Genomic DNA, 27372 nt, shown 5'->3' on the forward strand with positions numbered 1-27372 from the left:
ATATACCTTATTAAAAACTGCTTATATTTATTAGACAAATATTTTCAATTAAAAACTTGTATTTTTTTTTTAAATAATTTAATACTAATAAATAATACTGCTACTAATCTTTTGTTAAATTGATATTATTGTATCTAATGATTTAGAAAGGTACTAGTGGACCCAACAGATGTTGTCCTGTACACACGTCTTAAATTTGCAAAATCTGTCCAGCCGTTAAGAGGAGTTCTTATTTATATGGACGGAGAGAATTATATTATATGGACGGAATTGAGAATCTAAACCAATCTCAAATTCACTGAAACAAACAAAAATATCATCAAAATCGGTCTAGCCGTTTTGGAGGTAGTTCAATTGTGAATCTAAACCATTCTCGAATCCACCTGAAGACATACAGAAAGTTTTAATAAAATCGGTCCAGCCGTCTAGGAGGAGTTCAGTGACATACACACGCACACAAGAATTATTAAAGAATAATTAAAGATTTTGTAAAATGTCATAAATGTCATAAATGTGGCAAACATGTACTTTATAATATTTATGTAACATCAATCTAACATGTTTATGCAAATAAAAACTTTTACTTTTTGAATTTGATAAAATAAAATAAAATAATAAAAGTTAAGCGTGGTATGAGCACACCTGTTCTTTCGGTTCGCAGCTGATCCACGAATTGCGCGAGGGGCTGGATATAGCGGCCGAAACGCGTGCCACCTTCACCAGGAACACGTGCGCCGTTCTGCGTGGCTGGCGGGCCGGGCCCGACGAGCACACGCGCCGCGAACTGGCTCTGGTGCTGACCACCTACGACACCACGGTGCGGGACACAGTGCAGGTACGTGACACACAAGAGAACACACGCGCCATATGATACTGCCATTCGAATCAATGCCATGTATATAGTTCTGGAAAAAAAAAATATTATTATTTATTTATTTACTAATTAATTAGCAAAATCATCCATTGTCGCTTATGAAAATATTAAAGAGAAGGGGGCCTAAATGAGATCCCTGTGGAACACCAGATGTCGCCTCAAAGGATGAAGATGTGAAACCGTTAACCACAACTCCGCACGTGCGGCTAATGATCTAAACCATCCAAGAACAGTTCCATATATTCCATGCCTTAAAAGCTTATTTAATAAGATACTGTGCTCTACCCATCAAATGCCTGCTGAAAATCGGTATAAATAGCGTCAGCACAAAATCTATTATAAAGACATAAGGAGATTGCATTTATAAATGAAAGAAGATTTGTCGTTGTTGATTTACCACTAGAAAATCCATGTTGGCCAGGGTCAAGTGCACAAGGATTTTAGGATACACAAATTTTTCAAATAATTTTGGAAATATTGGCAACAATGAGATTGGCCTGTAGTTTTTGACATGATTGAGAGAATCGTTTTTCAAATATTTTTTTCAAAAATTAAATATTTCTTCCAGAGCGAAGGAAAGACACCACTATCAAAGGACTTGTTAAAAACAATAAAAGAGTATGTCAGAGAGCATCTGCGAATTTAACAGAGAAAACAGAAGGGATTTTATCACAGCCTGCACCCTTAAACTTATCAAATCTTTTTAAGCCTGTCAGAATTTCCGTTTTGCTGATCATAATTGAAGATGATTGAGATTATTATTAAGATTTTCTTGAACGGACGCAATTTGGGGTGCAACGATACAAATTCAGTTTCACCTTGAGTTCTTGACTAAAAAAACAAAAGTCTTCCACTGGTAGTTGGTAAAATGCTTAACAAACCATTTCCAACGACGTTGTATAGGGAGCAACTAAATGTCAATAACTTATATGGCGTACAGCTACAGTATTTCAATTTCATGCGCTATCAGTACCGGTACCTATCAGAAATTGATGTTACTTAACGTTAACCATAATAGTGGGCAGGGCACATAATACGACGGACCTGTCCGTCGTATTATGTGCCCTGCCAGGCTGTTGGGCCAGTTAAGTCCTCGAATGGCGACCACGTACCGGATGACGCAGTGTTGGTTGGCCCCCCACAAGATGGACCGACGATCTGGTCAAGATCGCCGGAATACGGGGGCGAGGCCTCTGTCCAGTGTACGTTTTCCGGCTAGTGATGAAATAATGAAAAGTTATCCATAAAATAAATATGATTCCTGACTTTTTTATGTTAACTCTCCGTTGCCACTCTACAACTGCTGGATTAAGATGATTACTGCTGTGGTGTTTGTGATATGCTGTCCGCGGCAACCTATTCACCGCGAGTACCTTTTCGTTCAATATTTGCAATTAAAATTTGTATTACAATTCATGTAATAATTTTTAAACATTTTGCTAATTCACATTGCAAATTATTATCGAACTTTTTAAATTTTTATATTTAATTAAAATACGGGATTAAAGATCCATATTTGTTCTCCTTCGAACTTCTTTTCTATTCTTCTTTTTATTATATATATATTATATATATTCTTCGTTATTATGACCTGGTTTTTGTTTCAGCAATACTTGTCTTACCTGAGGAAAATGTCGGTGACGGAGCCGATGTCTCGCTCGCAGCTTTCGGCCGAGTGGAGCTTCGCTTCCCGCCTGGCCGCGCGGGTACCTCTTGCCGACCACCTGGCGCCACCTGCCTTTGCGTTAGTATTAACTGTACCGCACCTTATTTATTTCTTTATTAGGCACTTCAACAGAATACATATTAATACATTAACAATTATAAATTTAATATTATTTACAATTCTAATCGCACACCTATAAGAGAAATGCACAGCATTGACTTATAATAATTTAAAGTGTTTCATCACTAAGTACAAATGAAAGTAAATGTGAAAGTTACTATGTTTATAGTTAGTTTATAGTATGACTTAAAAGTATGTTAGTATTTTATTTTTACCTTAAATATTATATTAGTTTTAGTGTGCGTGCATTTCTCAAAATAAAGGCTAAGTTTAAACTCAATTTTTTTTCGACGTTTTTACAGCTGTCATAGTCTATCTAGACGCATAAATGATCTAAGATTTAATCTATTGCTTATTATAATTTGCAGTTCATCGACAAAAAACTGTTAAGGAAAAAGTATTTAAGTATTAAGTAGTTGAGAGTTGTGAAGGGAAGTAACTTTCTTCTGGTAAATTCTTTGTTATCTGAGTGTGTTATTCTACAAGCGAACACAGGCACTAGGAGCCACCACTTATGAAACGGATAAAGAGAATAATAGTAATTAGCTGTAAAGTAATCTTAATTAGTGTTGTTATAATTAACATAAGGTGGTTTATTTCGATTATTACATCTATGTAATAGTTATTTATGCAACTGTTGTGTAATAAGGGGTATTAAAAGACGAATGTGGGTTTATCTCACGAGGCGAAGCCGAGTTTGATAATAGTGTGACACATGAGTGTTTTAATACCTAATTATCAACGGTTGCATATAAGACTTTATCTACCTTTATCTTATCTACCCACCCACCCAAAAAAAAAACATATGAGTGTTGTTATGAAATTCAGTAGAACATTACAACACTCGTTTGGATGACGTAATGGTTATTAGAACATTGGGTGTTTTAATGTTGGCAATAAGCTAGCTGTTTCAGAATCTTTAATACAGGATTTAAAGCATTGGTGTAGATAAATACATTTTTCAATACGCTTGCTCCTAAAGTGAGCCTTATTACATCGTTATTAAGGCTATATCACACATTTACATAATAGTACAAAGATAAGTTAGTACCTAACTGCAAATTATATGAGAGTAAAAAGAGCATTTTAAATTTAACCGGGTGATATAGTTTTTGTTACAACAAATAGGTTTAATGTTGCTGAAAATCCATTTACATTTTTTGAATAAATAAATGTGAAATGTGAAAAAAAAAGTAACGACGAAGACGAATAAAAATGTGCGGTTATTGGCAAAAATCATAATAAACTAAAACCAATTTTTCGTAAAATAAAAACTAAGTTAACTAATTCAACAAAACTGTACTATTAATCAATAATACATTAGTTGAATTATTCTTAAAAATCAGATATTTAAATCGCACACACGAAAATACCTTCCAAATTATTCTAAAGTTCAAATAAAAATTGCAGTGAAATAGCGTGTAACCAGCTGAACAGACTTCGACAAGACTTCCAAGAGAAATTTGAGAAGTTGTCCGCGATGGACGAGAACACCGTGGACAACGAGGATCCCAGGTGAGTGGTAAATTTGTAATGCAGCTCAACAGATAGATTATTAGGCCTATCGCAGATGACACACTCTTTGTGCAATTCACAAAGTCTGCGGCACACAAAAAGTCTGCATTGCGCGCAAAATGTCTTTCAGCTATTACACAAAAAACCATTTGTAAATTAATTATCTGTAACTATTCGATTGGAACAAAGAAAAAATACGTTTTTACATTCTCCCCACTGGTGGCTCTCTCTTGTGGCTGAACTGATAGGTACATACCTACTCAAATGTCAATGTCTGTGTCGACATGAACACAAAGGTTACCTCAATAACAGTTTTATTTGGTGCGTGAAATGTTTGCATGCGAGCTAAAGCGTCGTTCCTTCCTGCCCAGGCACGTGATCTACGTGCTGTGTCGCGAGGCGCAGAACATCTACGTTGGGTCCCGCGAGGCGGCGCTGCAGGCGGCGCAGTGGGCGCGCGCTCTGGCGGCACGCATGCCGCCGCGACACCGCCGCTATAAGCCACTCATCTTCGTGAGTACGTCGCTGACTGTCGTGTCTGCGATACCATCGATTTGATAATTATAATAACCCAACATGCACAACTCAGTACAAAAGTCACGTTTAATTACTACATAATTTATCTATCGATGCAAATGAAGCGGTTTTTGCAATTCGAGTTGAACATTTTCCGGGTTTTGAGTCATGGGTGCAGGTCGGAGCGTAGACTTTATAAGTCGAAACCACTCCAGTCTTAGAGTTATATACAATGAGTCTCTTACTATGCGGTGATACTCCCAGCCGACGCGGACGCCACCCTGGAAAAGTTGATCGCCCTTTATCGAGTCTGCCGGGGACTGGAGGCCGGGGCCTTACAGTGTTCTGTTTTTTTTTTTTTTTTTGTGCGTTTTTCCATAATCACCACGCTTAGCAGGCCGTTTGGCGATCGCAGTAGATGGTGATGCTCTCTGGGAAAGATGCTGCTGTCGATCCTCCGATCTTTGTGTCCCTTAGTCGCCTCTTACGACACCCACGGGAGGAGCACAATTTATATACTACCAGTTTATTAATTTGGTTGGCACGGAATTCACTGCATTGGTAATATGTAATGGCCCTTTTTATGAATCCAAAGTCTGTCAAACGTTTTTTTTTTTACTTTTCATAATACAGAATTTGTATGTGAACAGAACAGTCTGATGTCTCTCCGCGACTGTCTGGTCAAGCACACGGAGCACATCCTGGTGCGGAGCAATGAGGATCATGGAGAAGTGGATTTACCGAAGGATGTTCAGGACAGTCTCGCAAGCCGTGTACGGGAGCTGTTGTTGCAAATCTTCAAGCTGAACTTCGAGGTTTGCTCGTAGCTATGACAATTGTTTTATAGAGTTATTGGCAGCAATAGAAACAAATTATGATTAGGCTCTTTATATAATTGGTATATGTGTGTACGAGGGCACATTTTCACATACTTCTATTATATAAACTACTAACTGCATGCCTTATTCGAAATTCTTAAATTACCTGTATATTAGCAATACTAACCCCAATTTGTGTATACATATTTTGTTTTCTAATATTAACCTGCTATGCACTTTTAATGTTTGTACCTCAAAATACAGAAATCGCGACATATTATTATATTGGTGCTAAACGTGATCTAAGTCCGAAAACAAATGAGTTTTGTTTTTCAACTGAATGAATAAAATCTCCATTTGTTGTATCAATCCTTTTCGATAACACTGCTCCAAGTATTGGAATATTCACTCGAAGTTTCAAAGGTTCCGCCCACACATGGAATCTGGTCTGGTATATCCCAGTATCAGCTCGTAATATTTGACCGAGTGAAACGCAGAGCTTCTCGAATTATTGTGGCTTAGAACTCTCGGTTTGTAGCGTTTCAACATAGTGTGGTTTTTAAGAAACCTTCTTCGAAATATTACCATGTGGAATGAGCTTCTTGGCGCTGTGTTTTCAGGTCGATATAATATGTTTACCTTCAAAAAACATTTCTTCTAGACCCACCAAAAGGCTGGTAACGCAACTATTATTTCTCCAGAGTAGACCATTATTATTCATAAAAGAATAAGCCACGCCCATTTCTAAGATCTCAATATTAATAAAATACATTACTTTCATGTCGGATGTAGAAAATAATATATATTTAGAAAATGTAAAAAAAAACTGTAAATAGTATTGTATTGCGTTTTATTTGCCAAAAACCACTTTTTTACTATTATATATAAGTCAGCACGCACGCTCTTCTGCGTATGCACACGCACGTTTGCGTACACGCATGTATTTTCACAGCTACACAGGGAAATGTATATATTCGTGCAAGCGCCGTTCCTAGAGCAGCGCGCGGCTCGGGCTCGACGTCTCCGCCCCTCGTCGCTGCAGCCGTATCGCGAGCGGCCGGAACTACCCGTCAAACGAAAACGACCCGAGACCGTTCTCATACGCGAGACGTGCAACCCCATGGTAGAGTTATGCTCCTGAATTTGGTCACTGTGTTGTTGGCTTCGCTTTGTTTGTGTTGTCTGTGTGTCTGTGTGTTTGAGAATTTTGTATTGAATATTTATATATATTTTATTATGTATGTTTTTTATGTATTTCTATACTTACACGATATTATGGTATATTTTAATATCTATACTTAAACTGATTGCTTGATAAACTCAAACTGTTTTGCTTCTAGAGTCGTGTTTTTTGTTTAATTGCATATTTAATCGAAGATCCTATCACACGAGTTCCTGCCGAAAAAAATCAGATTTTAAGTTAATCTGTTCTAGTTACTTTAATGTAGTTTTGTAATGTAATCAATCATAAAGCCAAATTCATTATTTTTGTTAAATATTATCAAATTCAGTGTAAAAATGTTATATCTAGTAGATACAATATTTAATGTATTAAGGCATCTGCATGGTGTTAATAATTGTGAATTTAATTACATAGATTCACCGGGAGCTGCATCGCATGGTGGCAGAGTCGGCCCGTATCCCCTGTGCGGCGGCCACGCGCGGCGTGTCAGGGGGGAGGCGAGTGCGGCTGCTGCGGGCGGACAGCGTTGGGGAGGAGGAGCCGGCCGTGTTGGATGACCACGCCTTCCGTAGCCACCGGGTGGGTGACAACATATTGGATTTACATCCCTGTGTTAAACTACCATAAGATATAATTTCGTTTCACCGGAAGTTTGCCATTGACATCTAACAATTTAATCGGGTCGGGTAATTTCAAAATTACTCCGTACATCATCCGCGCTGAGAGTTGATGATTTTTGATCTTATTTTTAGGCACAAAACAACATGGAATGGTTATTTTTGGATTCCGGTTCGGGTTCAACAGGGACGCAGGGCGAGGCCTTGGAATGGTTATTGTCGGATTCCGGTTCGGGTTCAACAGAGACGCAGTGCGAGGCCCCGGAGGAGGTCGGCGAGCAGGAGGCGCAGTGGGCAGGGCGGGTGGCGAGGTCCATCATCGAGTTCGCGCGCTGCTGGATGACCTTCGCGGTGGAGCACTGCGACCGCGGCCGGGGGGTGCGACCCAGGTTACAATACCATCTAATTTATATGTTGATGATGTACGGATTATTGAAGAAATAATAAAATGATTATATGATTATGTGAACGGGAACTGGGAAAAATGTGGAAAGGCTGACCAGACCTGGCGTTTGCTTCTTACAGATAAGTAACAGCCTTATACTACCTAATCCTAACAAAGTCAGATTTTTTATCTACACCCATGCTCTAAATCCTCTATTAAAGATTCTAAAACAGTAAGCTTATTGCCAACATTAAAACACCCAATGTCCTAATAACCATTTCATTATCCAAACGAGTGTTGTAATGAAGTTTAGTACAACATTACAACACTCGTTTGGAGGATTCATATTATGGATGTAGATAAAGTCTTGGATGCAATTGTTGATAATGAGGTATTAAACCACTCATGTGATACTATTATCACACTCGGCTTCGCCTCGTGCCATACATTCATGTTTTAACACCCCTTATTACACAAAAGTTGCATAAATAACTATTACCTATCAATGACATAAAGACGATATTTTCTCACCAACAATTTTTTTACGTTGGGAATGCTATTCAGTCAACTCCAGGTCTTGTCAGCTTACTCTTTGCACTTATTTTCCTTCACTTCTATCAATAGCCTGTTAATTACCGCATTCCATAAATTGTCAATAAGTAGTAAGTACGGACTCTAAGATTGTATAACTTATGTTACATTAAATTTAAAATAATAATAATATTCTAAATTACTTACAGATGGGCCAGTCAAGGCTTAGATTTCCTCATGTTGGCATGCGATCCGTACAACACAAAATATCTGAGCGACGAGGACTTTGAGGTAAGTGATTGAGTCGTCTTTTAAAAGTTATACATCGTTAAAGAAGTATGTCTCTTGTCTTGGTCTTGACTTGTTGCATTTTCCGGGCATTGCTGACTTAATGTTGAATATATTGGTGGACGTGATCTGGACTCGAATACAAATGGGGAATTGAATGAATAAAAGTTTCATTTGTCGTGTCAACGCTCTTAGACAACACTTCTCTTACAGCCTCGCCTAGTATCGGAATACTGGGTCTCGAAATCTCGAGCGATTGCCAATTCCGCGCTCATCTGGAGAGCAAAGCCAAATTGGCTTCGAGTAACCTGGGCATTATAAATAGAGTACGGCAATACTTCAAGCCGGCCCACATTGTAGCGCACTACAAAGCGCAGGTCCGCCCACATGTGGGGATTTCCTGTCATCTCTGGTCTGGCGCAGCCCAGTGCAGAGTAGCTGGAGTTGTTAGGGACCCAGTGCTCTGTGAACGCCTGGATCACTAGGCGTTGAGTAGAGACGTCGCTTCATTGTCTGTCTTCTACCGCATTTATCACGGGGAATGTTCCGAAGACCTGTTTCACCTGATTCCTGCCACCGAATTCCACCTTCGCACTACACGTCACAAGTTAGGATATCAACCCCACCATCTGGATGTGTGGCGGTCCTCCACGGTGCGGTTTTTAAGGAGCTTTCTTCCACGTACTATAAAGCTGTGGTATGAGCTTCCCTGTGCGGTGTTTCCGGGACGATTCGACATGGGTACCTTCAAAAAAAGCTTGTACACCTTCCTTAAAGGCCGGCAACGCTCCTGCGATTCTTCTGATGTTGAGAGAATGTGGATGGCGGACGCTTGTTTGTCCTCCTTTTAAAAAAAAACCCTACTAGTATATCATATACTGTACCGCCGAGTCGCATTACATTCGACACCCTTGACGTCCGGCACTACAAGTCAGCACACTGGGATCAGTTTTTTTTTCATTGTTTTTTATTTTTGTAGACCTATTTTTGTTTTAATTTGGATAAATAACCAGTGTTTAATAAACGTTTTTATAAACCAGAAGAAAACTGCCATTTAAGTTGATACTTTATTAAGTAAATTTTTGATATCGCAAATAGATTCCCCTATCACTTAACGGGAATGCATCGAATTACCATTAACCCTGTCTATATCTTTATATTACTTATAGCGGTATAGATATATCACCATACTTCTGACCGATCCTATATATAGCTTTATAATATTTAGATACAATAGTGACACTTATAATTTTGGTAATTGTGTTCAATAATAGGAGTTGAAGACGCAAATGGATGGATGTATCTCCCATGTGATCGGCTCCCGGCTCGCAACTCCCTCGCCGACCGCGCCGCACCGCCAAAGGCACCGCCTCCAGGTAACCCTCTCACATGGCACGATATGAGCACTCATTTCAAACACGCATCTACTCAAATGAGTCAAAGACAGGGTCTGTTCTATTTTTTAAATTGTGACTTTTGTGGAAAGGTCACCACAATTGAGCCAGTGTCTAATAAGTAATGAATTATGGTACGGTGTTGAAAAGCATTCCAATTTTAAAGGTAATGATGAGTGTTTATATAAATACAACAGTCTTATAATTTAATTTTAAATTCTAAAACAAATACACAAGTGATAGTAAAATAACTTAAAAAATTATATACAGCATTATAAAAAAATCGTATGTTAGTGTTAGGAGTTACTTAAAGCTTAATCTTATTTTTCCTAATATATTTACAAATGGAGTAAAAACCAGGGAATGGAGATATGACAGTTAGGAATCACATAATGACATGACACCACAATTCAACACTTTGCTAAAGTAGATATAAAAAGATAATAAATGGGAAAAAAGGTTAATAAGATATATCAAATCAAAATCACTTTATTCATGTAGGTCACGGAAATGATACTTATAAATGTTTAAAAATATTTTTCTTATTGAATCTACCGCTACTTCGTAAAGGGTTGAGCTAATGAGAAGAAGTAGCAAGAAACTCATTGCCACTCTTTTATATCAAGATTTATATTTCCATCGATTTACAAATCATTTCAATTACAATATAATATGTAAAATGATGCAACAAACATACTCAAACGTCAAATAGTCAATGTCTTACACGAGTAAGTCAAAAAAGTAAATGTTAATTAATACAAAAGTTATTGAGTACAGTAGCTGCATCATCCACACACCACCATAAATAAATAAAGGTATTCTGCGAGCATTTTATGATCGACGTATATAAACAATGACATGACAAAGGAGCTTTCTTCCTCGTACTACGAAGCTGTGGAATGAGCTTCCTTGTGCGGTGTTTCCGGGACGATACGACATGGGTACCTTCAAAAAAAGCGCGTACACCTTCCTTAAACGCCAGCATCGCTCTTGTGATTCCTCTGGTGTTGCAAGAGAATGTAGGCGGCGGTGATCACTTAACACCAGGTGACCCGTACGCTCGTTTGTCCTCCTATTCCATAAAAAAAATATTCTCCGGTTTTTTTTAAATATAAGAGGGGGCATACGGGCAAGTGGCTCGCGGGACGGGGAGAGGTGAGGCGACCTCCCATGGACATCTGCAACAACAGGTGTCAAGAGATGCGTTGCCGGTCTCGAAGGTGGGAGTATGCTCTTATCTTGAAAGTGGTATGTGTTCGGAAAAACCGCAGCCTTAAATTGATTTCATAAAGTGACTGTGCGAGGCAAGAAATATTTTGCCTCGAAAGATGGAAAATGAAAGACACGGAAACCATGGACAGCAATACCAGAGGACTCGGAGATGTGTTGCGGTACTTGGGAATATTGTCGTTTCGATATCCTCAATCATTTCTTTATTTATGAGTCAAAACTTTTAAATTTGTTGCACAATAATAATTTATTCACAATTATTATTTATATATTTTATATAGTTTCAATAGTATTTTTTAAATATATAATATAGCAAAAATGTAGTTTTCTTATACTAAGCGTCACTTTGATGAAGTTTTCACTTCGATCGTGTGGTCTTATGCAAACACTGGTTTTTATATATTTTATTGTACTTTCAGAGTCCACTGTCGAACTGTAGCGCATCGAGTAATGGCACGGGAGCCGAGTCGATCACTTCACACATTGAACCCGAGGCCGACCCACTGCTCGTCCACACGCAGAGAATGCGAGGTACACACACACACACACACACGTAGAAGAACCATATTATAACGCTTGGTATTGTATTATAAAAGGGTGATCATTTTCTTAACATAACTATATTCAAATTCAAAAACACTTTATTCATGTAGGTCACGGAAATGACACTTATGAATGTCAAAATAAAAATAAAAATATTGTTTCTTATTGAATTTACCGCTACTTTGTAAAGGGCTAATGAGAAGAAGTAGCAAGAAACTCATCGCCACTCTTTTAAGTCAAGATTTACATTTTATGTTATTGTTTTACAAATCATTTCAATTACAATATATGCAAAGTGACGCAACAAAAATACTCAAATGTTAAAAACTAAGTCAAGTAAGTCAAAAAAAGAAAAAAAAAGTAAATTAATACTTATAAACACAAGAGTTATTGAGTATAGTAGATGTATCAATCCAGACATACCGTAAATAAATAGAGGCATTATGTGAGCATTTCATAAAATAAAATATATAATAACTAACGAAATATGATTGATTTATGCTTTTATCGCTTCAAACTTGTCTGAGGGCTAGGAATTAGATCAGCTCCTAACAAAAATCGGTTTACGTAGTAGCTACGGATCCCCCGGTGATAATTGTTATATTTATAATTCAAATCAAATTAACCAGTGGGTGGCTCCTTTGCACAGGATGCCGGCTAGATTATGGGTACCACAACGGTGCCTATTTCTACCGTGAAACAGTAATGTGTAAGCATTATAGTGTTTCGGTCAGAAGGGCGCCGTAGCTAGTAAATTTACTGGGTAAACGAGACTTAACATCTTATGTCTTAAGATGATAGCGCAATTGAAGTGCGAGTAAGAATTTATCCTGAGTATGGCATTGCATTGTAATGGGCAGGGCGTAATAATTACCATCAGTTGAACGTCCTGCTTCTCTTGTCCCTTCATGTCATAAAAAAAATATTTTACGAGTGGAACATCGCACATCACTTGCGCCCTGTCAGCGGTTACGCTGGGCGTGCCGTGTTTCCGCATTTTCTCCCAGTTCACGTTCGAGCATCAATCGGTTCGCGTGTGCTCAAAACCATTTACCATTTCAACCATTTAGACTAAGTTCAATAAACTAATTGTTCTTAAGTCTAGTTTAATTTATGAACCAAACATAAAATCTGTACGGCAACCAGCGCACCGTACAAATAAATTAGCCTACAATTGGTTCTGTTATTAGTAAGTTCAATTCTTACAAAGATATTTTATCGTACTCGTAGTACCACATTGATTGTTAGGTAATATTTTAGGGAGCAACTATCGGAACTACCTATACTTAAGTTATATTGGTTGGAGTGTGTAATTGTCATCATCTTAACGATTTGTTATGTTTTCTGTGTGATAACCCGCATTTCTAGGATTAATACACAAATAAAATTTGAAAACATAAATTTATGAACGATGCGGGACTTGAATCCACGACCTCTCCTCTTCCGTGCTAGTCCTCTTCCAACTGAGCGAACCGTTCGAGTGACGTATCGTCATTAAATCTGGTACTATTTGTTCAACTCTCAGGTTGTGGCTTCACAACGCTCGAAGTTGGAAGAGAACTCGCACGAAACGCGAGAGGTCATGGGTTCGTGTCCCGCATCGTACATAAAATTTTGTTTTCAAATTTTATTTGTGTGTCACAATCTTTTGATAAAATATCCATGTTCAGAGAACAACAATCGCGTGCTGGAGGCAATAGGCGCGACGGACGCAGCGCGCGACGCTCAATTGCGGGCCAGGGGGTGTGTCGGCCGCGTGTTGCCGGCGGCCGTTCGTAGCTACGAGCCCAAGTTGCGGCAACTCACCTTCAAGTGGCAGCGCGGGCTCAAGATCGGCGCCGGCACCTTCGGCAAGGTATTGTAAAACAACCTCTTACCCACACGCACAAGTAAAAAAAGAAGGACTCCGCGCCGTGATATTACCAGGTAAAGCACCGTTATGCTAGTGTGTGTGCGGTTACGGGGGATACTAGTTATACAATTTTTTCTCCCTTAAATAATTCTATATGGCCACAAATACTTATATAGTATAGTTTTAACACTTTTTCACAACGCACGACAGCATTTTTTAAAATATTTTATTGAGACTCAAACTAATCTGTCACAGAGGATGACAATTCTCATAATGGCCGCCTATCGGCCTGTAGTAGTGTAAGTGGGGCTATGTTATGTAAGTAGACTGTGATTAGAGACTAATGTCATTTTGAATACTATTTAACTCTACTTAGATGTTACAGTAAAGACTCGAAAGAATGTTTAAAACTTAGATTCAAATTTAAATATTTTTATTCAAAATAGGATGTGACATCACTTATTGAAAGTCAAAAATTACTACCCATTCCAAAACGAATGCCTCAGACCTGAGAAGAATGGGCCCAATAAAAAATATGTTAACAAAGTACTATTGTACAATTAATGTTATTATTTCATAGCCTGAGGGCGGTCTCTCCATTCCCAATCTGTGGTATCATTAAGAAAGTCATTTATGTTATAGTTACCTTTACCACACAACAATTCTTTTGAATAACGTAATAACAACAAAAAAAAAGTGTTTTGAACATTTTCTGGGATCTTCTTGTAAAAGCATATACATCGCCCCAAAAAAGACTTACTAACTCGATTTAGTCGAGTAGTAGGCATTATAAGTGTATGTCTGTTCCTGGTGTTAACATTATGATTATGACAGTTTCTAGCAAACATTATCAAGAATATATTGAGGTAAGGTTAGGTTAGGATTTCTAAAATTTTAAGTAAACATTTTGCATGCTAATTTAAATTAGCCGAATACAAGACACTACAATAAATTTAATATCTATAATGTATACTATATTCGACGCATTAAATAAATTTCATTTCATTTCAAGATGTTAAGGATTGTTGTCCAAAATTTTTAAATTACTCTATTTGTACTCCTTATAAATCGACATAATAAGCTGTCTTTCGTAACGAACTTAATTCAAAATACGATAGACAACATAAAGGTAATTTTAGTAGTAGTCAATTGGAATTCGATTAGCCAATCAGATACCAAAGCGTCTGTTGTCCATAGCTATCTCTCTATTATCTACAGGAATCTATCTGCACTATACCTTGCCACAGTAAAAAATTACAACAAAGAGCATAGACACTATATAAAGAAGAAAAAATATTTAGTGTTACATCAATATTATCTAAGTTTTATTTTGAATGTATACTCTAATCAACGGAATTGTAAAAAGTCTTTGTCGGGCGATGTCTATGCTTTTACAAAATGATCCTAGAAAACGCACAATAAATATGTTGCTAAATTTCAAAAGAATTGTTAAAAATTGTTAGTAACTTAAAAGACTTTCTTAATGATTACACAGATTGGGAATGGAGCGGCCGTCCCTCAGGCTTTTAAATAATAATGTTATTTGTACGATATTATTACATTGTAACTTCTCAGGTCTGAGGCATACTTTTTAGAATGGGTGGTAATTTTTGATGTTCAGTAAGTGATTTATTAGGTTTTTGTTGTTAGTATTTGCATAGTTAATTGTAACCGTTTTTTCTTCAAACAAATAGTTAGCTAGATATTTCTTCTGGAGTTCACATAAATGTACGTCAGATTTAGTCACACATGTGGCATAGTATTCCACCCTTATTTTGGGCTATTCATCTTATTAAAATGGTACTAAGTACATGAAATGGGTAATTCGGGTAGGTTATGTGAATCATCGGCTTTGATGGGAAATCGTGGAGTAGTTTCGTAATTTCTGAAAAAAATTGCTTACTATCCAAACCTGCCTAAATCGCGTAATAAGACATTCTCGCGTCTCCTTTGAAGTTCGTGTTACTGTTTAACTGGTGATGTGAGGTGAATAACGATGTATTTGTTCCGATTGAAACAGGTGTACACGGTGGTGAACACCGAGAGCGGGCAGGTGCTGGCCATGAAGGAGCTCAACATAGGCGCGGGAGATCGGCGCGCGCTGCAGCGGGCTGCCAACGAACTGGCCGTGCTACAGGGGGTGGTGCATCCTCACCTGGTGCGATACTACGGCTGTGAACTGCATAGGGTGAGCACTCCATGTACTTTACACGAGTGTGGAGACTACTTACTTCGCACTGTTTCCCTAGTGATACAATATGGTATAAGATATCTCGAATCATTATAAGTCCTCTCTCTTTAGTCGTTCTCTCCTGATTGAAGGTCGTGTATATCAATAAGTGGTCCACACTTGGAGTGAACTATTTGTTTCCATCGATTTCTGTCCATCGCGGCCCTGACGACGGAGCTAAACCTCGGGGACCTGGAGTCTTTTATTTGGTCTGTCCATCTGGTAGAAGATCGGCCACGGGCTCTAAAACTAAACTAAAACATAGTTTGCTTATGAATTCAAAGTGGCCAATATCTTTTTCCGAAAAGAATTACTGGCAAAAGAGATCCACTTAAAAATATATATATTTACATGAAATAAATGAGTCAGTTTCAGTCCATTTATTTCACCAAAACTAAGGTACTGTTGTAGGTGTGAGGGTGGTGGGTATATATAATGTAATGTATTAATTATAATCAGATCGAAACACTTAAGAAATTAATTTTAAACTAGGTAACCTTATGTAAGTTTATAAGATTTAGTTTTTATACCACGTTACTTTTAGTTTCCTACTAGTAAAAAGTTTTGCTTTTATTTTATATCAAAATATTTTTTTTGACGTCACAAAATGGCCCAACGGAAGACCAGCGTTGGTTTTCAAACCGGCAACATGCTGAGTTGGGACCATTTTTTTGAATCGTATATAATACAAATGTTTCAGTCTTTTTGTTTTTTGCTTGTTTATCAATCTTAGGTTTATATATTTTATTTTTTATGTTATGTCTTTGTTTTCCTTCTAATGTCTGTAACGTGACCCGTGTCGCGGCAGGAGGAGATGTTGATCTTCATGGAGCTGTGTGTGGAGGGGTCGCTGGAGGCGCTGGTGCTGACGAGCGGGGCCCTGGCCGAGCACACCACGCGGCGCTACACCAAGCAGCTGGTGGCGGCGCTGCGGGAGCTGCACGGGAGATCCATCGCGCACCGCGACGTCAAGAGTGAGTCGCACGACCACGGGCACACAGACCTACTGGAAACCTGTTTATGAGCCGCGCTCTGGACTCATTTTTTTTATAGAATTACCGGACGAGACGAGCAAGATGTTCAGCTGATGGTAATTGATACATGCAGTGCCGCAGTGAAAAGCCCAAAAATTCTGAGCGGCACTACAGTTGCGCTCGTCACCTTGAGACATTAAGTTAAGATGTTAAGTCTCATTTGCTAAGTAAATTCACTAGCTACGATGCCCTTCAGACCGAAACACAGTAAAATTTACACGTTACTGCTTCACGGCAGAAATAGGCGCCGTTGTAGTGCCCATAATCTAGCTCCTGTGCAATGGAGCCTCCCACTGGTAACCAGAATGTGCAGTGAGCTCTAAATCCAGAGGCAGCTTATTATACTCTTGCCCGTAATAATCACTATTACGAGCAAAAGTATAATAACACAAAAAATAAGGGATATCTTGTAACCAATTCTAGCAGGCTCCATAAGAAACGTAATTAGTGTTCATCTGTTATTTTGACAGCATCATTAAGTACGGTATTTCACTATAGGGTCATGCTGCTGACATCGATGTATTGTTTTTTCAAGAGAAGCTATTCTTGCTGTATATCAGCTTGGTTATAGACAGTCTCTCAAAGAAAAATTCAAAGAAATAAATATTATAACTGTTCATTATCAGTACATTTAGGAAAATATTTTATACTTTCACAAACCTTTTTGATCTTAATAAAGATTTTCGTTATAATAACACTAAAATAGGAGATTGCTCGTAACTAGTTCTAGTAGGCTTCATAAGATACATAATAGCTTTAAGAGTAAATGTATACACTTTATTTATTTATAATAAAGCCACTTTTCAGGCATTATCTATAAGTAAATAAATTTAAATAATTTATTAAAAAATGTCTCTGTCATATATCCTACTACTCCACAGCTGAATATCTAAGTGCTCGAATAGCCTGGGAGTAGACAGTACAATATTGTATATTTTATTAAAAAGAGCGCAAAAATAATAATGGTGGGAGAGTTTTTTGCGCCGCTTCTTCTCTCTCAGAGCGCCATTTGTTTCCGAAGCGGTATTAGTATCTGGTATATTAGAAATGACACCAAAAACATTACTAAAGGAATCAATTTTGAGAAAATAAATGGCTTTTATAACCACGCTAGTGATGAAATATATATCTATGAAAGTATTTGTTGAACGGTCCACAGGTGGCAACATCTTCCTCACCAACGACGGACACTGCCTCAAACTGGGTGACTTTGGGTGCGCCGTCAAGATTCGCGCTAACACCACCGCGCCCGGAGAGCTGCAGGGCTTCGTGGGCACGCAAGGTACTACCACCTGCCACCTGTGCACCCAACGTCGGTACCAATAACTACTTTTTTAAGCAGCAAATCGCCCGTGCGTAATAGAAGCACTTCGTCAAAATTGGCGAGCAGCTTTCCAGTCACCCGACCGGAACACGCAAGTTCTGGTCGTTGTCGAAAGCTGCTCTTGGTAACTTCAACCAGCCGTCCATGCCGCCGTTGCACATGAGGAATGAAACCCTGGCCCATACGGCAAAAGAGAAAGCCGACCATCAGTGCGCTCTTTTCGCCTCCAACTCGACTCTTGACGACAACGGAAAAACACCGCCGACCATCCCGCGGTGTCAGAGCTCTATGATTGAAGTACAGTTCAGACAGAAAACTGTTTTCAAGGAGCTTTCTTCCATGTACTACAAAGCTGAGGAATGAGCTTCCTTGTGCGGTGTTTCCGGGGCGATACGATATGGGTACCTTCAAAAGGCCGGCACCGCTCCTGTAATTTCTTTGTTGCTGTTGCTTTTCCTGTGTTGCAAAAATATGGGAGCGGCGGTCACATCAGTTGACCCGTAAGCTCGTTTGTCCTCCTATTCCATAAAAAAATACATACCATACTCATACGAGTATGGTGTGTATTTTTTGCTGCATGGGTAAGAGTATACACTCTTACCGCTACTGCAGCTTACTTGCAGCTATTAAACGGCGTGACATCTTAGGGTTAAGTTAACAATAATTCATAATTACAATAATGATTATAAGTTCGCGAGGTGGCTCTCTTATCTGACCCTTTGCTTGAAGGAAGCCCACCCATCATGGAAGATGAGCATTGAGGCAAATTGACGACAGAATCTTACATCTTCAATTCCGATAGACCACTCTGTACTTAAGATGATATGATATCGGTACCTTTAAAAATAAGCACATACACTTAAAAGGTAATCCTCTCGTTGCTGCTTCGTGACTCGACTGACCACCAGGTGACAATTTAGCTTCCTAATATGTAAATATTGGGGTTGAGCAGGTTATGCAACTGATCCTTTTGATGTAGCCTCAACCTGAGAGTTGAACAAAGCATACAAGATTCGATCAACGATACGTCACTCGAACGGTTGGCTCAGTTGAATGATCGCTCGCACGGAACGCGAGAGGTCGAGGGGTTCGAGGCCCGCAACGTTCTTAAAATTTAGTTTTCAAATTTTATTTGTGTAATAGTTATGTAACTCAACGTTTTGTAGTTTCTTCGCGTTTTAGTCCAATAAAAATTATTTTATTTATATTATTTAAAATACTAACTGTTCATTGGATGGTTTTAAGTGTAGAGGGTCAACCAATTGAGATTGAAATGTGGAGTCTGTACTGCCTTTTGTGTTCAGTGATGGGTTGCCTGCTGATCGGTGAGTGGAATTACGCGACAATTACTTTGGAGAGGTTACACCCCGATCTGATATTGCTCCGATTTTATTACTCTGCTCCGATTAATATATCAAGACAATTGTGTGAAGTTTCTCAATATATTAAATATATTACAAAGTCGATGTGTCGCTTTCCCCGCAGCGTACATGGCGCCCGAGGTGTTCATGAAGTCTTCGGGTCACGGGCGCGCCGCCGACATCTGGTCGCTGGGCTGCGTCGTCACCGAGATGGCTTCCGGCAAGGTAACCACATACAAATATCTGGAGTTCAGTGACCCAGCTCCGCACTCTCTTCTCGATTTTCGTTTACGAAAACACCCGTGTTGTTGACTTCAATAATTCAAATCTTTAGAGCCAAAGATAGAATAATTAATATTACGCTCCAGTGCACAAGCGCACACGGCAAGCATTTCTGTGGTCCTATGCTACCGTGTCCAGTTTTTTGACAGCTGTTAAAAAACTGCCAACATCTAGGTATCCCTAGACAAAAACACCAGACAGAATGTTTTACCGTGTGTATTATTTACTGCTCTTGGTTCTAAGAGCCATTAAAAACAAAGCGCAACGAGTCGAGCAAGCGAAAGTCGAGGTCGTGAGAAGAACATACAAGAAAGTTAACGGCCACTCTTCAATCTAATAGACTATTCTTACAATGGCTGTAATATACATAACAAATTAGTTTGTAAGCTGCATCCAATATATGAATCGTGTTTAAATAATATATATGACTTCATAAAAAGAAATAAAATAAAATAAAATAGCCTTTATTCAGGTAAAATACTTAATCAAATTTTACATGCATTATTATTATGTAAATTTGACAGTATTTTCCTTCATAAATTATATATATATACATTTTTTTTAATTAGTTGAATTATTATGGGTTTTGTCTGTTTGTCTATAATAGACATAGGCCTCCTTCAACTGCCTCCACAGACTCCTTTTTTCAGCTGTTCTAGTCCATGGACTACCGGAAACTGCTTTAATTTCATTACCCATCTCCTAAATGGCATTAAAACTAAATCCTTATACAAACCAACACTGAAGATAAGCACCCCAAGCCGGCTAGTCACCGTGGGGGAAGATGACTACTACCCTCATAAAAAGCAATAAAGAATATAAATTTTTGTAATAATAATATTATAAATAGTATTATGTCGATATGTATATTCTTACTGCGTGTCGCAGCGGCCGTTCCCGGAGTACGACAGCAACTACCAGATCATGTTCGTGGTGGGGATGGGCGGGAGGCCCCACGTGCCCCACTCTCTGTCGCCGGAGGGCCGCGAGTTCTGCGGCGCGTGTCTCACGCACGACCCGCACGACCGACCCGCCGCTGACGCGCTGGCGCTGCATCACTTCCTCATGGTGAGCGCACACTCAACACTACTGTACAACTTTATTTTTTAATGAAAATAAGGGACGAGACGAGGAGCTTATGTTAATTGATACGCCTTGCCCGTTACAATGCAGTGCCACTCAGGATTGTTGAAAAACCCAAAAATTCGAGCGACACTACAATTGCGCTCGTCACCTCGAGGCATAAGATGTTAAGTCTCATTTGCCCAGTAATTTCACTAGCTACGGCGTCCTTTAGACCGAAACACAGTAATGTTTACACATTACTGCTTCACGGCAGAAATAAGCGCCGTTGTAGTACCTATAATCCGGCATCCTGTGCAAAGGAGAGCCCCACTGGTAGAGCTTGAAATGTAATGGTGGCATTTATTAATACACGCAATACGATCCTTTGCCCTTATCTTAAATAAAAGTGTGTATGCACGCAAGAAGTTATGCTTCTGTGGCCTAACAAAGCAAAAATCATTAAAATGATTTATTCCTCGTCCGTTTCTAGGAAGAATAATTTTGTATTTGAATTATTGCTAAGATGGCTTTGGCAATTATTTATTAAATAATGAATACGGCTGTATGGGATTGATCCCTTTGTCTGTCCTAATAATGGACGAAAAAACCGAAAAAAAATAACGAATGACGAAAACGTCAGAAAATTTTAGGAACCAACTTGAACCTGTTACTTTTGTGTTACAGTGAAAATGTATGAAAGTTTAAATTGCACTCTCATCATTTATTCATAACGCGCCTAAAGAACTAACTTAACGTCTAACTAACCCTAAAAGCCTAACTTCAAAGACTGAAAAGTGTAGGATAACTTACTAAAGATTTAACGTCTTATGCAAACCTGATAACTTTAATATGAATAAAATTCTACCTATAGATAGGGTTTAAGTCAGTGCCTGCCTGCTTGGGTTAGTTGTTCTAGACAAAGCGATCCCGCTCAAAGGTATCTGCTGTTACATTTGGCTTGGCAAAAAAAAGCCGCACACAAACTATAATTATATCATCCACGTAAACAAAAATATTCATAAAATCAAAACTACTGGGCCAAACTATGTAAAATTTTCCTCATAAAACTAGATAAGAATCATGTAAATCGGATCATGAATCTCAGCGTAATCATACATACAGCGTACATACCAAAAAACCGATCGAATTGTAGAACCTCCTCCTTTTTGAAGTCGGTTAAAATTAAATTATTCCTAATATCACATCAGAATAGCTTGTACTTAAACATTTGTAGCACAAGAAGTCATCAATGACATTAAAAAATTCAAATTTTAATTACTGAAATTTTTATATTTGTTTTATATTTACTGCTAAGTAGCTCTACGAGGACAAACGAGCATACGGGTCACCTTATGGTTTGTGATCTTATTATACACAGGGCCTCCGTGGTGACAGTCAAGTCAAAAAACCTACTGCGACATCAACGATCATTATTATAGTGCCGGGTTTGATGATTATTGTTTTTTCTTTAGAATCGTTGTGATTTGAAACTCGATGAAACGAAAAAGTGAGACAATAGAGACAGAAAACTTAAAATTTTGTATGCATTTAAATATCTCGTCAGGATGAGAGATGAAGCCAGCGCAGTACCGATCGTCGTGGAAATCTTTGGGAGAGGCCTTTGTTCAGCAGTGGACGTCTTCCGGCTGATGATGATGATGATAATGATGAAATATCTCATCATAATAGTGACGAAAAACCCAATAGTTACTTTTTAAATATCTATAGTAATTATTTCGAGAGCTACCAATTGTTTTAATTGGTTATAGAGTGTTTTGTTTACAACATTTTTCTGTCAAATATTTATTTCAAGAAAAATTTTTTTTGATGAAAAACTACGAGTAAGAGAAAATGAAATGACTACATTACGTTAAATTACTTCCAGGTGAAGTCTGACGATGACTGCAAATGTGAACCCGGGTTCATGATCCAGGCGAAGAGTTAACCTTCTGTTCTACCACACTGACTACTTGGTAGATATCATCTGCCTGAACTCATTTGGAAACCGAAATCTGCCATTCGTCTGAATATATCAAGCGATTGTACACCGACAATTGACATTGTTCTATTCGTTACACGCACTGACCTGTACTATATACCACTGGACTGGCGGCTGTCAAAGTGCTTTTGTGCCTGTTTGATATTTTTATTATATTCGCCATTTTGGCGCTGTTGGCCATGTAGCGAGAGTCTGCGGTACTAAATCTAGTGATGACAACCTCAGCATACATCGATAGATGGTGGGATACTATTTACAAAAAAAATGTCTACTTTATCACGTTGATTCCTGGCGTATAAATAACACGGAAAACGAACGAAATTAATTCAAAATGTAAAAATACTTCAGAGTATTGTACATTCCTTCGCAGCCATTTGTATTATACCTCAAAATTATTTCTCTGGGCGCTCGCGAGTGGCGCTTCAAATAGGCACAAAAAAATTGCTGTCAAACATGTGACAGCGACAGCCTGTCCAGTGAAGTTTGTACAGGTCAGTTGTTACAAGTCAGAATTTAAATACGCACTTAAAAAGAAAAAGGTGCGTACAAATAATTTGTCTTTCCATTTTAAGTATCATTCATAGCAAGAAAACACCTTCGATCAACAATCAAAACAATCCAAGAAACGCGGCAAATTTTGACAGTTTGGCCTAACGTCAAACTAATGTCAATGCAATTGGTATTGCCATAGTGCTAAAATGGCCTAACTCACTTAGTCCACTACAGCGCTACCAAACTTTTTAAATTTCTGAAAGGTTAAGATTAATTGTAATGCCATCTATGAAAAAAATGTTGAACTAAATTTTAGGCCACTTTGGCGCTATGACTTACCTTTTAGAGCAGTTTTATCAAATAAAATCAGTATTGAAAAAATGACAGTTAGGCCACTCTGGCTCTCATGGCCTCAATTTATATATGTGTGTTTATATAGTAGTATAATATTATAATATATTAGTAAGTAGGTATAAACTTTATATTCATATATTTTATGCATTTGTAACAAAGAGATTTAAGTATGATTTGACATCGAGGGAAGATCACGAACAAATTCGAAATCGGAAAAAAAAATTCAGTCACATGTGTGATATTCTACTTAATGCGCGGTATCTCCCAAAACGATTAAATAATAAAATAATAGTTCGATATAAAAATGCGTTCGTGTGCGTTGTGATATAATTTTCTGTGACTTTTAAGAACAATCGTGTTAACTTAGATTAAGGGTTGGGCACCGCTGCGCTCCACCTAGATACCGCACTACTAAGAGCTTTTTTACTACGGCAACTATAAGATTTTGTAAAAATACGCTTCGTGTTATTTTACTTCAATGTAATTAATACAATACAAAATACTTACTGATGATATGTGATCCCAGTGTATTTCTTATATCTTGTAGTATTATTTTTACAAAGTTTTGCTACGTGACCCGGTATTTTAGTTTCACTTATTAGCTAAGTTTAACAGAAGTTGTGGCACGCAACGTCTCACATTGTTCGAGACTGGCTCGAGTACGCCCACTTGGGCGTAGTATTAGTTGCCGCGCCTGCGGTATCTAGTTGGAGCGCAGCGGAGACCAATTCTTTATCTAAGATTGTTAATATTGTTATAAGCGCCCTCTATTGTTCACCAGCTATATCGATCCAGCTACACTATACTTGATGATTTTTTTTTCACAGTTTACAGCTGTAGTTCAAAGTAGAGCGATCACTGGCCTTCGATTTTAAGCTGTGTTTAATGTGTTATAGCTATTGGTATTTGGATAGTGCCATTATTGGAAGCCATCAACAATTATGTAAAAAAATCCCAGTGAATCTTACTGTAATCTCTTTGATATAATAATTATGATAGTACCTGATTATTATCTATAAAAATACGTATTTTATTCTAGTTATTTTAAAGAAATAAATAAATTATGTTAAGAATATCGTGTATATTTAAATTAAGAATACGTATTATATTTTATTTGTATCAAAGATATGAGTTTAACTCAATGGAATTGTATTAAATTATTATGATTTTTCTACTTAAAATTATATATAGTAGTCAAGTGCGAGTCAGATAGACACTCGGAGGTAAGAGATAACATAATGTTGTTCGCAAATACTTTTTGTAAAATATTCTTATTTAATTGTTAAGCCAGTTTGGAATTTCCCATCATGTTGAAGTTAAAACTTCTTTAGCTTCGTTGCGATTTGAAAGTCGATGAAACGAAAAAGCGAGACGAAAAAGAGACAGACAGATAAATTCATAAAATTTAACGTAATAATGAGAAAGGAAGCATTATACAGTGTTTTGGTACCAGGCAATCATAGTTGTAGAAGAGATTGTCTTATGTATAACGTGAGTATACCCTAATATATTCTAACGTCATGCGCACGACGTATTACTACATAGACACCAGGAGAACATAAATATTGGTAACGGTGATAGTAATGTCTTTCATAGCGGTTAAAATCATGTGTCATCCTAGCAAGTCATGTACCAGGACTTCATATGCAGTTTAGAGGTTCATACACAATGCAAGTTTAACTTCAGACATGTGTACTTTGTATCCATGCTTTTTTTTTAATCTGTAATAGTTACATAATATTCGCATGGTCACACTTAACGATAACAACCTGTATATATCATAATGTTATCAGAAATATATAAGGCTGATTTTTGATGATGAAGAAGTGCAGCTGTCTTGCGAGTCAATATAATGGTTAAGTATCTCAAACTGTCGTTTTAACATTATGTAAAATTATTTGTATTAGATTGTTATTATTAGGTTTGGTTTGTTAAACGTAAAAACCACGAGATTGTCATTCACTACTTCCATTTTTGTAGGCTTAAACTAAGTACTTTTGAATCGTCACTCTAAGTATTTCTTTCAAATTACTGAATACCATATGTTTGTAAAAAGTTGAGCTAGTGAAAAGAACATACAAGAAACTCAACGTCCACTCTTTTCAATCAAATAGAGTATTTTACAATATTTTGGTTTGTGAGGTGCTGCATCCAATTAAATGAGTCGAGTTTAAATAATATAAATGATTTCATAAAAAGTAATAAAAAATTAACTGTATTAATATAAATTATCGTATATTGGATGCATCAACCTTTAGCATTTGAAGTCATTGTTTGTGTAAGGATGCTTCGTGAACATGACGGTCGTGAGTACTGTCACCTAGTAAAAGACTTAAAAGGTTTTCTTCAATTCTGTAGTAAATTAATACTTGAAATTAACAAAAAACAGATCTAAATGCATGCAGCTATATTATGATCTCACTTTAATGATTGTGAGATGAAATTAATATTTGGATAAACTTTGGCAATCATTTATCGTCCTACTATGACTAAATTTATATTGTTTTTACAAACTATATGATGTTATTCACTTAATTATTATTGTATTGCTACGTGGCGCATCTCAAACGTTATACGAATTGAAAATACAACTTAGGCCGCTATCCCAAGAAATCGCCAAAATAGCGCATAATCGAAACCATTTCTTGACGGTTTATGTAAAGCTTAGATTTTTACAAAAAATAATTATACATCTACACAATATGAGACGAAAATTGATTTTTTCTTTACATTTCTATTATTTTTATAGACAGTGCCAAAAAATAACTAAACTACGCCTAACTTTTACATTTGTAGCTAGTTTACAACACTACACTATCTGCGTATGCGCGTTGTCTTTGACATTGTTATATTATAACACAAATTTAATTTGAAAACAAAATTTATGAAAGACGCGGGACTCGAATAATATAATTCCTTAAAAATGTTATTTTTAAGGAATTATATTATTCGAGTCGCGCGTCGATGCTTTTTCTGTATTGTAGCCACATGGCTACAATTTATACATATAAATAAGTATTGTAGATGTTTATTGCATTTTTAATCTATTAAGTTGTTAATTTTAATCGTTATTAGATAATTTATACGTCTAGACTCTAGATAGAGTCTCTTGCTGTTAGACAACCGATAAAAACACGCCAGAAATATTTGTTTATTGTGCGTGACAAGCTACGTCTTACACTCGCGATTTGTATGACACTTTGTGTTAGTGTGCGTGAATTGATCAAAATAGATATTCTAAAGTATATTTTTTTCAACGTTTTCACAGCTGTCATAGTCTATCTAGACGTATAAATGATCTATGTAATCGTTATTAGCTGAATATTTTTGTATGAAATGTATGTTAATATACTTAGTCAATTTTAAACTTCGAAGTTTCATTTGGTGCCACTTCTTCACTGCCATATCAAATATAATAAATATTATTCTTAACCTATCGATCTCAATACTTAAATTATTGTAAAACATCTCTAAAAGTGAAGTTAAGTTCTTGCGTATACCAGGCCTGTCTCATTCCCCGTTTCGGTATCGAAATCGTAAGTACGTGCGGCGGCCTCTACAGAGTAGGCCAGCCAGTAGGGACTCACGAGCGAGCAGGGGACGCACGCGCGAGCTTTACTTCACTTGTCCAATGGATCTTTTAAAAATGGAGAAACATAAAAATTAAAAAGGTTAAAGGTCATTGCGATCCTCATTTTA

At 37.5% G+C, this 27372-nt stretch overlaps 1 protein-coding gene across 1 annotated transcript; it reads left to right on the forward strand.

Moving 5' to 3' along the window:
* The first annotated feature begins 7286 nt into the window (after positions 1-7286).
* Positions 7287-26614, forward strand: LOC126974523 (mitogen-activated protein kinase kinase kinase 4). The gene is made up of 11 exons (XM_050822033.1): positions 7287-7698; positions 8435-8516; positions 9788-9889; positions 11557-11668; positions 13351-13535; positions 15553-15720; positions 16571-16736; positions 17956-18078; positions 19606-19706; positions 20652-20831; positions 22714-26614. The coding sequence occupies exons 1-11, from the start codon at positions 7457-7459 to the stop codon at positions 22771-22773; spliced, it is 1521 nt and encodes a 506-aa protein (XP_050677990.1). The 5' UTR covers positions 7287-7456; the 3' UTR covers positions 22774-26614.
* The last annotated feature ends 758 nt before the right edge of the window (positions 26615-27372 follow it).

This window comes from Leptidea sinapis, chromosome 32, assembly GCF_905404315.1.
Source record: "Leptidea sinapis chromosome 32, ilLepSina1.1, whole genome shotgun sequence".
NCBI classification, from domain to species: domain Eukaryota; kingdom Metazoa; phylum Arthropoda; class Insecta; order Lepidoptera; family Pieridae; genus Leptidea; species Leptidea sinapis.